The sequence below is a fragment of the Pygocentrus nattereri genome, chromosome 20 (genome assembly GCF_015220715.1).
Source record: "Pygocentrus nattereri isolate fPygNat1 chromosome 20, fPygNat1.pri, whole genome shotgun sequence".
Classification (NCBI taxonomy): domain Eukaryota; kingdom Metazoa; phylum Chordata; class Actinopteri; order Characiformes; family Serrasalmidae; genus Pygocentrus; species Pygocentrus nattereri.
The window spans coordinates 30,578,654-30,591,481 of NC_051230.1; the positions used below are offsets into that span (position 1 = coordinate 30,578,654).

Here is a 12,828-nt window from a genome sequence, read left to right on the forward strand (position 1 = left end):
TAAAGGAAAAAACCTGTTTGTCGGCTATTTTACCATCATCAACATTCCATATAAACTCAGAAGACCCGTGTGGGTTTACTGGTGGCTCTGGATAGTAAATTGGCTATACCAGTGTTGTTGTCATGGCGATGCCTGGTTCCCATCACCACCACTGTAAAGAAATCTGAGCATCTACAATCAACCATTTCACACCAAACCGCTCTGAATGACCCTGTTTACATCTCAACCACTGAATTATGCATTGATTTTGAAAACAATCAGTTAACCAACATTACTTAACTCATTTATGGGCTTTATTTCATCAGCAAAAATATAATATTTTCATGTTAATTATTGCTCTGTGAACTGTAAACACACTGAGTTGGGAACCAGTTGTCTCACTGGTCTACCAGTGAAGTACTTAAAGTACTTTAAAGTAAACATAAAGTACTTCAGTAAAACATCAGTTAATGCCCAACTAACTTAACCTGCTTAAAAACTTTGTAATAACATGCACATCTACCATTTTAGGGAGATATAACAGTGTAGGGGGAAATATGGCTGAGCTCAAATTAGTGGGGATTATTGGGGGGAGCTATAACCCCCTCATCCCCACTACAAACTGCACCCATTAGAAGCATCATTCATATCCACAGGACACTTTATTCCTAGTCCTGTGCTTAGCCATGCTTAAAGGATTACCGTTGACTTTTGCAGGCCTTATCAGCTGGCCAATGATTCAGCTTCCTTCACAGAGCTGTGATGTAACTCGACCAGGAGAGGGCGCCGCTGCCTCGTTTCTAGGATGAGGGTGTCTTGTTTACGTCTGACAGAACGTCTTTCCATTTGTGGATTAGAAGCCAAAGTATAAACCACTCATTACTTGATTGACCACATAAACCAACTGTCTTACGCTGCAGTCTCCAAAAAGAAAGGTTTAGAGTCCCTGATATCAAACCAGCCGATCACAAATCACACGTTTAACTCCGAATGCGACACAAAAAGGGTCATATTAGCCCGCTTTCAATTTCATATCAAAAGAAAGCTTTGAACAGCACTGATATGAATCCATTAAAATCTGTTTTTATGGCAAAACAATGAAATGAACTGTTTTCTCCTGTCCTAAATACAGTGGCAAGACACAGGTTTGCCTTAGTTGTGCAGTATAGATACATAAAAATGGTTAAAAGTATGTGGACATACTTTTAGTATTTACACCCAAGTTGGCACCAGGCTGATGATGTATTTTGCCAACAGTCTTAAAAATAAAAAAACGATTTTGCAATCGAGGTGTTTGAGTTTGAGTCTGATAAGCTTCTAAAAGCTGGCCAAACCTCTGTATAATGTAAAGGTTCTATACCAATGACTGGTTTTCCCACCAAGAACCATTTAGCAAACTTTATTTTGAAGTCTTCAGGAAAATCGTGTTGGACATTTTTAGTTAATGAAGGTGCAAACAATGTAAATGTTCCCTCGAAGGTACTGCAGTGGTTTTAAGGTCCAACTCTGTTTTTTTTTTCCTAGATGAAAAGTTTGTTTTCATAACTGAATGTTTTAAAACAGAACAGTAGAATAAAAGCCTGGAGGCGAGGCGGGGTGCGTGGAGTCAGTACAGCTTAGAGAATATAATTTCAGTGGGTTATGGTTCAGCTATGTTCCCTGACTAAAGGTACTGAGATGTACCTTTGAGGGTCCCACCCCAGAGAAACTACCTTTACTTCTGAGGGTGTGAAGAGTTATGCTCCCAGAAACAATCCCCATTAAGTATGATTTGGAAATGGGTTTGAAGACCATGTGTGATGAACGTCCGGCTCTCCTGTATTGATGACGAACCTGCTGGACGAGGTCCTGTTTGCTGTTTGAAGAGTTTTGTGTGGATAAAGTCCGTTCAGACGTGTGAATTTTCATTCTTTCCGTCAAACGGGGCTGGTTTGAAAATGCAGTCGCTTCATAAAGCTTCGGTGGTTTTTATGGCTTCCTGCCATAGAGAACCCTCAAAATACAGCAAGATCTGTGGACTATGTTTAAGAAGAGAAACAGGTCTGATATGTATGGAAATAAACTGTAATAATACTGTAAAAAGGCACTAATGTTGCTAATGTTACGGTGATGGGCGTTAATCTCATGCCTGGTATTTTGAATGCTGTATATACTTGCTGTGGAGAGGTTAAATGCAGAACTCTTTTTAAGGTGGCACCCGATTTAAGGTGGAACAGAATTTAAGGTGGCACTCCATTTAAGGTAGCATGAAAATTCATTTGGCGCAGAATTTAAGGTGGAACTGCAATTAACATAGCGCTAAATTTAAGGCGGCACAGGATTTAAGGGGGAACTTCATTTAACGTAGCACTAAAATCAACGTGGCATGGAATTTAAGGTGGAACCAAGCAACGAATTACCACCCACCACGGATACTGCAGCTTCTGCTCAGCAACACTATAACAACTATCATCAGTCTTCAACTATTTTAACATTTTAATGTAATTAACTGGCTTTTTCGAGCCAACTTAAAGAAAGTCCTGTCTTCTCTTTGGGTCTTCAGGCCTCTAAATGGCTGGTGTATGAGTCCTTTGGCTGTATCCATCCATCTTGTAGCTGTTCATCCCCTTTTACTTTGAACTCTTCCAAGCATAGCAGTCTTTTCTAATGAACTGGCTCTTCTCAGAATGTTCAAAATAAGAGCTTCAGTTGGATTATCTGTGCAAAATACGGATTAATAAACATATCCAGAGGCACCAATAAATGATTGTAAGTGATACTTTTTTGATCCCACAACCGGGGAAATTCCACCTCCGCATTTAACCCATCCATGAAGTGAAACACCACATACACACTAGTGAACACACACACACACTAGGGGGCAGTGAGCACACTTGCCCGGAGTGGTGGGCAGCCCTATCCACAGCGCCCGGGGAGCAGTTGGGGGTTAGGTGTCTTGCTCAAGGACACCTCAGTCATGGACTGTCGGCCTTGGGGATCAAACCGGCAACCTTCCGGTCACAGGGCCAGTTCCCTAAACTCCAGCCCACGACTGCCCCACTATATAGCAGGCAGTACTGAGTAGCTCACGTCCTAGACTCTTCCTGAGGACGAAAGACAGCAGAGTATGAACACCAGACAGTCTAGGGGACACTAATTGAAGACAGTCTAGCAAATGGAAGTGCTTTGATCTGATGCTGAAATTAGGGCTGGGCAGTTTGACAATATGTATGGCTAAATTATGATAAATTATGTCAAAATACAATATATTATGCTTTTTTCAAGATATCGTAAATATCGTTGGTACTTGGTACTTGATTGATTATAAAAAGAGCAAATCTAGCCACATTTAGCTGGATTTAGTGCAACACCAAATGGCAAATATTGAATAAAAATCACAGTTTTTCATAGTTTATTTTAAAATTGTAGCGCTACTGGTTTGTTTTTCTGTCTTCCAGCTGATCAGGTGTCTGAAAAAATCAATACTGTAAAATATCATGTATCGCAAAACTTTTGCAATTATCACAATATAATATTTTTCCCATATTGCCCACCTCTAGTTGAAATACACATGCAATTTTAAAGCTGCACTATGTAAGATTATTTTGTTACAACTGAAGGTAGCATAACTTGTAGGCCTGAAGTTTTATTACACACTTCTCTAACCTAAGAATAGCTCAGTCAGTTTGCACTGAAGTCCCTGTAGTTACTAAATAATAAGCCTTAGTATGTAATAAGCCTGGGATCTTATGGGTTTAATGGTCAGAGGCATCAGGTTGGATTTCAGAAGATGCCAGACAATGCATGATGCTAACTGGTGTACATAAGCTTCTTGTTAGCCTTGTAGCTGCAGTGCAAAACTTCAGACACCAAGCACGTCTTGGCTGATCAAGTTCATCTGGGCTAACTGCGTGAATTAAATTTTTCACAAAGCTTTTCATTTCAATCCGGCACATGGCTTAGACTGCCAAACCCTTCTCAGTCATCTTCTGCTCATAAATCTCCGGAAAAACTGGCCTGGACTTCTTTCCAAATGTTCTGGCAGACGCCCCTTTCTCTTATCAGACGCTCTGTTCAAGATCTATTAGCTGCAGGCCACGCTTCCTCTTGTATATTTCCCAGGTGTCGCCTGATGTTTACGCGACTGGATTCCTGCAAAAGCAGAAGGGAGCATTGTGTTTCCTCGGCAACGGCAAACAAGCTTGAGATTAAGTAGCATGAGCTTTGGAGTGCAGTCGAATGGCTGTAATTCTCTGAAACCACAAAACTCCCCCTGTTCGAGACATCCTTCATCTACATGAGATGCCTCTATCTCAGCCCTGCACTTCAATGCGCTTAAACAGACTTGGGGCAGTTTTTCAGAGCTCTCACCCTCTCTGGTTGAATGAATCCACTTTGTCATAGAAATTCTTTTTTCCCCGGGGCGTCTAATTAAGGAATGCAGCCTTAAAGGCTCTTTGAGTGACTCACAATTCACTGGAGAGATTTTTCTCCACGAGGAAACATTTGAAAAGCGTTGGAAAGTGGCCTTGCAGTCTAACAGATGGAATCACAGGACGCCCAGAAGAAAAATGCCATAAAAATCTCCTGCTTTTGTTTCGTGTAGGATGGTCTGAGGGAGAGAAAAACACAGCATATTCGCTGCAGTATGTGTTACGCCTCATAATTACGGACGTTTCTCATACGCTGAGCTTAGGAATCAATATTAAGGGAATTCGTCCCTGTCTGTTAATGAGCTGAGACAAAAAGAAACCTCAGAGTGCTGCAGGAGCCTTTATATATATAAAAAACACATGCACATCAAACACCTAGGACACCACAGCAGTGGCCTAGTAACACATCAGCAACCACCTGGGACAACACAGCAATGGCACAGCAACACCTTAGCAACCACCTGGGATAAGACAGCAATGGCACAGCAACACCTCAGCAACCACCTGGGATAAGACAGCAATGGCATAGCAACATCTTAGCAACCACCTGGGATAAGACAGCAATGGCACAGCAACACCTCAGCAACCACCTGGGATAAGACAGCAATGGCATAGCAACATCTCAGCAACCACCTAGGATAATATAGTTATGGCCTAGCAACACATTAACAATCACCTGGGATAACACAGCAATGGCCGAGCACCACCTTAACAACCACCTGGGATAACACAGCAATGGCCTAGCAACAGCTTACTGGCTTACTTACTTGCATGGAAAAAAACATCATCACAATTGACTGAAATGGCCATCTTAGTTGAAATCTAAACTTATTGCCAATTGATCCAAGAGTAAACATCTCATGCCAGGGTCAAACTAAGATCATCCACCGCGAGATGTTGAAAAACTGATATGTTTGCTTGACCCAGATGCTTGAAAACAAATTATTTTATGGATTCTTCTAGGACAAGAAGCAGCATGCCTTTGATACTAGTGCCCAATTTCTCAGCGAACTGGCAAAGAAAGCAGAAAGATGCCATCAAAGCAACAGAGACAGTGCACTCCCAGTGGACAGACTGTGGTCAATGTGTGATAAAAGCTGTCCAATGTGGCCTGAAAATGAATTTTTAATGAGGTAACGATGGTCCTGTCAGTCGTTGGAGCCACATATGAAGCAGGGCTGCCTCCTGGTCAAGCTCAGATGTTCTAGAAGAGTTTTTTTTGAGTGTTTTATTGAATCAAACATAAATTATGACCAAAATAATGCAGGTCAATCTCTAACCATGCCACAATGTTATGCTTTTTCTATACAGCTCTTAAGTCAACTCAGTAACATGACAGAGCAGATTTTACCTGGAAGGCATTGCTGGCAAAACCCAGGCCAAGCTGTCTGCACACCACCATCGCCTCCATGGTGCCCCAGCCCTCACTGCACACCGTACCCCAAACCAGAGAGCCATTCCTCTCCACCAGCACCTCCACACGGCCCTCGAACGGATTACGGCCACCGCTTAGACGCAGCTGCAAGGGAACAACAATAAATGGGACATCATAATTTATTACTGTGCATTTAGCAGCAATTAGTCTTAGTTTAGAGATGTTATATCATAATCTGTACTACAATATACTACCATCTTGTAGGATCTGACTGGCTAATACAGGATAAAGGTGAAATCCTCAATTTACCACAGTGCAGATGAATATGCCACACTCAATAACAATAACAACACGGCACATTGCCATGTCTATTAGCAGAGTGCCCCCATATAATGTAATAATGTGCTTTTGGCACTACTTAGAATTAATTTAGAGATACTGTACTGTAAACTAAGTACAGTCAGGTGCCTATACAGGTGCCAGAATGTAATTGCTGCTCCATTTAAGGTCTAATGGGAAATCTACCCAGTAAGAAAAAAAATTCAGCACTGCTTTTGCCAGGCCTGTAGAGACGGTGTTAGAAAGCAATAACATACTACTGACATAGCTTTATATATTGTTCCGTTTTGTTTTTACTATTTTGGACAAATTTTCAGATTTACTTTGGCTCTTAAATATAGTTCTTATTAAAAACTGAAGGGATGTCCTACAACAATCATCACTGTTAATCTACAAAAATAGGTCTAGCATCTAAAACAGTTTCACTTAAATAAAGACTACATACGTGTATATATATATATATATATATATATATATATATATATATATATATATATATATGATGTGTGTAATGTCCTCACTCTTTGTTGGAAGCCCATGGCGGGAACGTTACACCTGACACCCGCATCCTCTTCGTGACTGCATCCCTCTGAGTCCTTATCCATGTTAAACTGGCACTCAGTGACAGACTTCTCAAAGCCAGAGCACTGCACCTCATTCATGTGGACTGGGCCCATTCCTAACATCAATCACACAAACAGAGGAAACAAGACAATAGCAGCGATATTTAACCCTTGATATGAATGGAATAATATACTGAAAACTCACTGAAAACTCTCCAAAAGTGGAGAGATTGCGCTCCACACCGCGCTTGCGTTTGTGAGTAGAAGATATTTTATCATGGTTTCAATTTGAACTTGTCAATATAGAATAGGTATTGAACAGAAATCATGTCAAAGACAAACTTTGGATATTCTTCCAGGTGTATAACTCGCATCCAGTCAATGTGGAGGCCGTTCAACGCACAGAACAATCTATAGTGAATGGTCCTTTAAGGGCAAGGACGGCTGGAGGCTCGCTGCTTTTTGCTAAAAAAACATTAATCAGCAAATAGTCCAACTGTTTAAGATCAACATTCCTTAAGAAGCATCTGCAAGCATTTTAGGTATCGCCCTCATCAAAAAATTCAGGGAAGCTGAAAAAAGTATCTGTGTGTAAAGCTTAAGCCCAAAAACCACAACGGAATACCAATGACCTTCAATAAAATAAGGGCATTCTTCTGTGATGGATTCCACCTGATCTGCTTGGGAATACTTTGACAAGCCATTCACCATAAGTACATTTGACGCTGCCTGAACAAAATGCAAATTTAAGCTGTACTATGCACAGTCATTACAGACTTCTCTGGGCTAGAGCTCATCTGAAATAGACTGTAGCACATAGGAACCGTGGTCAGACGAGTCAACCGTTTAGACTGTCTATGGAAACATGCCGTGTCATCCAGCCAAAGAAGAAGGACCATCCAGACTGTTGGGTAAAGTCAGGGTCTGTCATGGTATGGGAGCGGTAATAGTTTGAAAAATGCTGCCTTTTAGACTTCATCTTTTTTAGGGATGTCCATATTTATTTAACATGACCACAACAAAACAATTTCTACAGCATGGCTGTGCAATCAGACTGTGTGGGTGCTAAATTTGCACAGCATTACGAAGTGCAAACTAAGATACACTATATTGCCAAAAAGTCTTCACTCACCCATCCAAATCATTGAATTCAGGTGTTCCAATCACTTCCATGGCCACAGGTGTATAAAGCCGAGCCCCTAGGCCTGCAGACTGCTTCTACAGACATTAGTGAAAGAATGGGTCGCTCTCAGGAGCTCAGTGAATTCCAGCGTGGTACCGTGATCGGACGCCACCTGAGCAACAAGTCCAGTCGTGAAATTTCCTCACTGCTAAATATTCCACAGTCGACTGTCAGTGGGATTATAACAAAGTGGAAGCGATTGGGAACGACAGCAACTCAGCCACGAAGTGGTCGGCCACGTAAAATGACAGAGCGGTCAGCGGATGCTGAGGGGCATAGAGCACAGAGGTCACCGACTTTCTGCCGAGTCAATCACTACAGACCTCCTAGTCCTAATTTGCCTTCTAAGCGTTCATCGGCTTGTTAATTAACATCACCTAATACAGTTTTTGAATATGAGCTTTCAAACCTGTGGTCAGTTCCTTTTCAGCAGTTTTCGGTGCTGCATGAAGGCTGAAACTGAAAGCTCTACTGTATGTTTTCACTAATTACTTCTGAACTGACCCAATGAAAGACTGCCCATCGCTCAGGAGTGCATTATTGCAGTGTTCTCTTCCAAGCAGAAGGTGGAATTAAGTCTGGGGAGAAAATGATAAGTTCTCCGCCCCAGACCATCTATCCAGAGCTCAGGATGCCTTCTGTTTCCGACGGCACCGCGCTAGCAGTCTGGAATTTACTGGCAGTCTCGCATTCCACACAGCGGTGCACAAAAGCGGAGCGCGGCACTACAAGAACCGCCCCAACGTGCTGTTTCCTAACACTGACAGCTCACGCTGGTCAAAGTTGGGACATGATCCTGCTCACCCTGCACTGGAATCGCCCGATTTGTTGTTGGTCCGAGAAATTTGGCCGATACTGAGGTTTGAACAGACACTTTTGCTCTTGTGTGACAGTTCATGGTATTTATCTGTGTTAAGGTTGAACGGTGGGGTTCCCAATGGTTGCCTAATGCATGCTGGGCATTGTAGTAAAAGAACACTGAGAGCCAAAAAAGCACAAAATCGTGAATTGTGTAAAATCTATGAGGTTGGGGGACAAAGTGCTGCTTTACAGACTATTACATAACACATAATAACACACATTACATATGAAATGCTAGTTTTAAGCTGGAATGCATCATTTTGCCCTTTAAAATTAAAGGTGAAGTTACAGGGCTACTTACAATCAGGCCCATAATCTACACTATGCTTTATTTCTTCTTCCCTGAGGTCCCCTAATAAAGTTTGTGTGGGTTTCCATGATTGTAATTCATATTTCTACATTCATTTTTCTACATGTTATCCCTAAGAATCAGCTGTTTTTGTTACTGTGCCTTCAAGACTGATTTATGCAAATGAGCTCTGTTCTGATAGGCTTCCTCTTTCAAACATCAGTCCAGCCTGAAACACTCCTTATAACTTCAATGAGAATGGGTTGGCGCTAAACTGCTATAGACTGAATGGCAACATATAGGTGGAAGCTTTTGTGACATCACAAAAACAATGAAGTCAAAACGTGCTTAGTTTCAAAATATGGACTGAATTATGTGTTTTAAAACTTAATAATACTTACATGCTACATGAATCCCTTCAAAACAGTGAGAAAAACATTTTGTAAATTTCTACTGTTTGAGTTAGTGAAGGCCACTGTTAATAAAAATAAAAATAGTAGACTTTGAGAATAAAGTAATATTTTGAGAAAGAAGTCATAATATGTAAAAAAAAAATCAGAACATTCTTGATATTTGATATTTCAAGAATAAAATCATAATATTTCGCAAAAAGGTCGTAGAATTACAACATTAAAGTGGCATTAATACCAGGAAAGCTCGCAATAAAATGAGGGGAGTTGAGTTTGTGGAGTTATACTTTCATATCGATTTCACTCATAAAGAAACACCCAGTCTTCCTGTCTCTCCTGCACATCAGCACCAGCCTGTTATTAGTATAAGAAACAGCTGAAACAGCTGAGCAGGAAACTGTTTATCTAGAATAAAGAGCCAGACAGACTCGCAGGAAACTGTATGTCTGTTCTGTTGAAGGAGAATCGCGGGCAGTGACCGTCCACTCGGCTATCAGGGGCTACATCTCCATGCCATTCAAAGAGGGCACGAAGTTTCACGGACAATGAGAATGATGATCAAAATGGTCCACAGAAAGACAGGGGTGAGTGGAACTCCGGCGCCAGTACAGCAACCGAGACCCCAACGCATTACGACAGCCCCCCTACAGTTAGTCCACTTTATCCTCCAAATATTACGACTTTATGCTCGAAATATTACAACCTTGTTCTCAAAACAGCACGAGTTTTTCTCAAAATATTATCACTTAATTCAAGAAACATCATTCATGAATTTTTTTTCTCAAAATAGTACTTTTTTTCTGTAAATATTACAACTTTATTCTCTAAATAATATGACATTTTTCTTGAATTATGACTTTATTCTCGAAATAGTATGACTTTATACCTGAAATAATGTTTTTCTCAAAATATGACTGTTCTCAAAATATTATGACTATTCTCGAAATAGTCTTTTTCTCTAAATGTTTTCTTGAAATATGACTTTTTTTTCTCAAAATAATGACTTTTCTTGAAATATTATGACTTTTTTCTCAAAATAGTATGAGTTTTCTAAAAATGACTTTTTTTCTCAAAATATGACTTTTCTCGAAATATGACTTTTTTCTCAAAATATGACGTTTTTCTTGAAATATGACTTTTTTCTTGAAATATGACTTCTCAAAATATGACTTTTTTTCTCGAAATATTGACTTTTCTCAAAATATGACTTTTTTCTCAAAATATGACGTTTTTCTTGAAATATGACTTTTTTCTCAAAATAGTATGACTTTTCTCAAAATATGACGTTTTTCTTGAAATGACTTTTTTCTCGAAATATTGACTTTTCTCAAAATATGACTTTTTTCTCAAAATATGACGTTTTTCTTGAAATATTACTTTTTTCTCGAAATAATGACTTTTTTCTCAAAATATGACTTTTTCATGAAATATTATGACTTTTCTCGAAATATTAAAACTTCATTTTCAAAGTCTACTGTTTTTATATTCATTTACAGTGGCCCTAAAACGCTGTAGTACTTAAATAATCCCATTTGACCACTGGGAACCATACCGAAGCTTGCCCTGACAAAGAGCCATCTATGAGCTGGACCCTCTCATGTTTGGGTTATCTGCTGGATCCCAAAGGCATTCCTACAGGTGGTTTACATTTTCAGCTCGAGTCTTATAGTGAAGATCAGAGATCAGCTTATGGGGATGAAAAGGGCCCAAAATCATATGTCATAACAGAATTATGTAACACACAGGCAAGCTATTGTAAGTGGAGCCAAACACAGAGTGAATTCTTACTGTAGGCAAATTCAAACAAGAACACAAAGACCAGCTTGACTCCTTCACACATGGCCATCACTGCTGTTGAGATTTTTGAAATGGTTGGTTAAAAAGATCAGATAAGCATCTGTATTAAAACTCTTCATGATGACTTTCCTGAGTACAGCGACTTTGGGCTAGAAGCACTTTAATTTTCCGTCCAGCCACTGTTAACAATGTGTAATAAAGGCCCCGGAGCACGGAGCGAACTGGGCGGTGTAATGTTTCAGTCTGCTCCCCTCGCCATTTGGAAAGCAGATGAGCCATATGAGCCATGAGCCCAGACCTATTGTGTATGTACGTTTGCATTTCCTGTAACTATTTTCTCATTTCTGTAAATTGAGCTCACTGTGTTTTTACACTGAACGGCCACATGCTTTCATCTGGATTCGACAACCAGGCTTTCAGGTGTGGAAGTTACTATAGTACAGATAGATAGATAGATAGATAGATAGATAGATAGATAGATAGAAAGAAAGAAAGAAAGAAAGAAAGAAAAAAAGATGAACAGATAGATATCTAGATAGGTAGATAGATAGATAGATAGATAGATAGATAGATGAATAGACAGACAGACGGATATAGATAGAAAGATAGATAAACAGATAGATAGATAGATATAGATAGATAGAAAGAAAGATGAATAGATAGATAGATAGATAGATAGATAGATGAACAGACAGATAGATAGACAGATAGATGAACAGACAGATAGATAGATAGATAGATAGATAGATAGATAGATAGATAGATAGATAGATAGACAGATGAACAGACATGGATGAGTGGATGAACAGACAGATAGAAGTGCGCTGCAGGCTGACCTTGTCCCAGCTGACCACCAGAAAGGGCTTCTTTGGCCGTCCCGAAGCCGAGCTCCCTGCAGACCACAGTGGCTGACACCAGGTTCCAGTGATCATCACAAATGGTGCCCCACTCCCCGTTCTTCAGCACCTCCACCCGGCCCTCGCCCACCACCCCCCCGCCCCTCAGACGCACCAGGGGCTGCTGAAAGACAGGAAGAAACGGCGAACGTTGGTTTGGTTTGACGTGAAAAGTCACTTAAACCACGAGTGAAATGGGCATCATGAGGTGCATTAAGACATTCACAGTGACAATGTTGCTGCATTTCGTATCTCCAAAAAACATCACATATTAGATGCACATCAGCTCCGTTCTAGATACACACGGACAGCTTCAGTTAGCTAGTTCAGGTGGAACCACATGTTTTCCAACACTATTCAATCACTGTAGTTGGTTACTGACAGTTTCCTGCGCTCTACTTCACCTAGCCTGTGGTGGTGCCTGTGCCTGACCCTGCTGAACTCTGGAACGTGACTGAGAGCATGCCGCCTTTCCGACGGCTGGAACGTGGCTTGGCTGGTGAGATCATCTCTGGGGAAAAAACCTGTCAGAGCGAGGCTGGAGAACCATCAAATACCTTCTTCATCGCTCCCTCATATTAATGTCCACGTAATCACAGAGCTTCATTTCCACACAGGCTGAAATTGCAGGGTTGGGAATGGTGTCTTCAAAGATTGATGCATCTGGCCATCCTGAAATAAATGTCCATGTACTGTACGTTTCGCAGTGACTGTTCCGTGCCAT

General features: G+C 40.7%; 1 protein-coding gene across 1 annotated transcript in view; it reads right to left on the reverse strand.

Moving 5' to 3' along the window:
• The window catches only part of loxl2b (lysyl oxidase-like 2b), a 69,746-nt gene that overhangs the window by 16,273 nt on the left and 40,645 nt on the right, over positions 1 to 12,828 (reverse strand). Inside the window, exons 6-8 of the mRNA XM_017709264.2 lie at positions 12,045 to 12,228; positions 6,627 to 6,784; positions 5,743 to 5,910 (exon numbers count right to left, since the gene is read on the reverse strand). Of these exons, the coding sequence (XP_017564753.1) occupies positions 5,743 to 5,910; positions 6,627 to 6,784; positions 12,045 to 12,228 (510 nt within the window). The remainder of the gene's footprint in view (positions 1 to 5,742; positions 5,911 to 6,626; positions 6,785 to 12,044; positions 12,229 to 12,828) is intronic.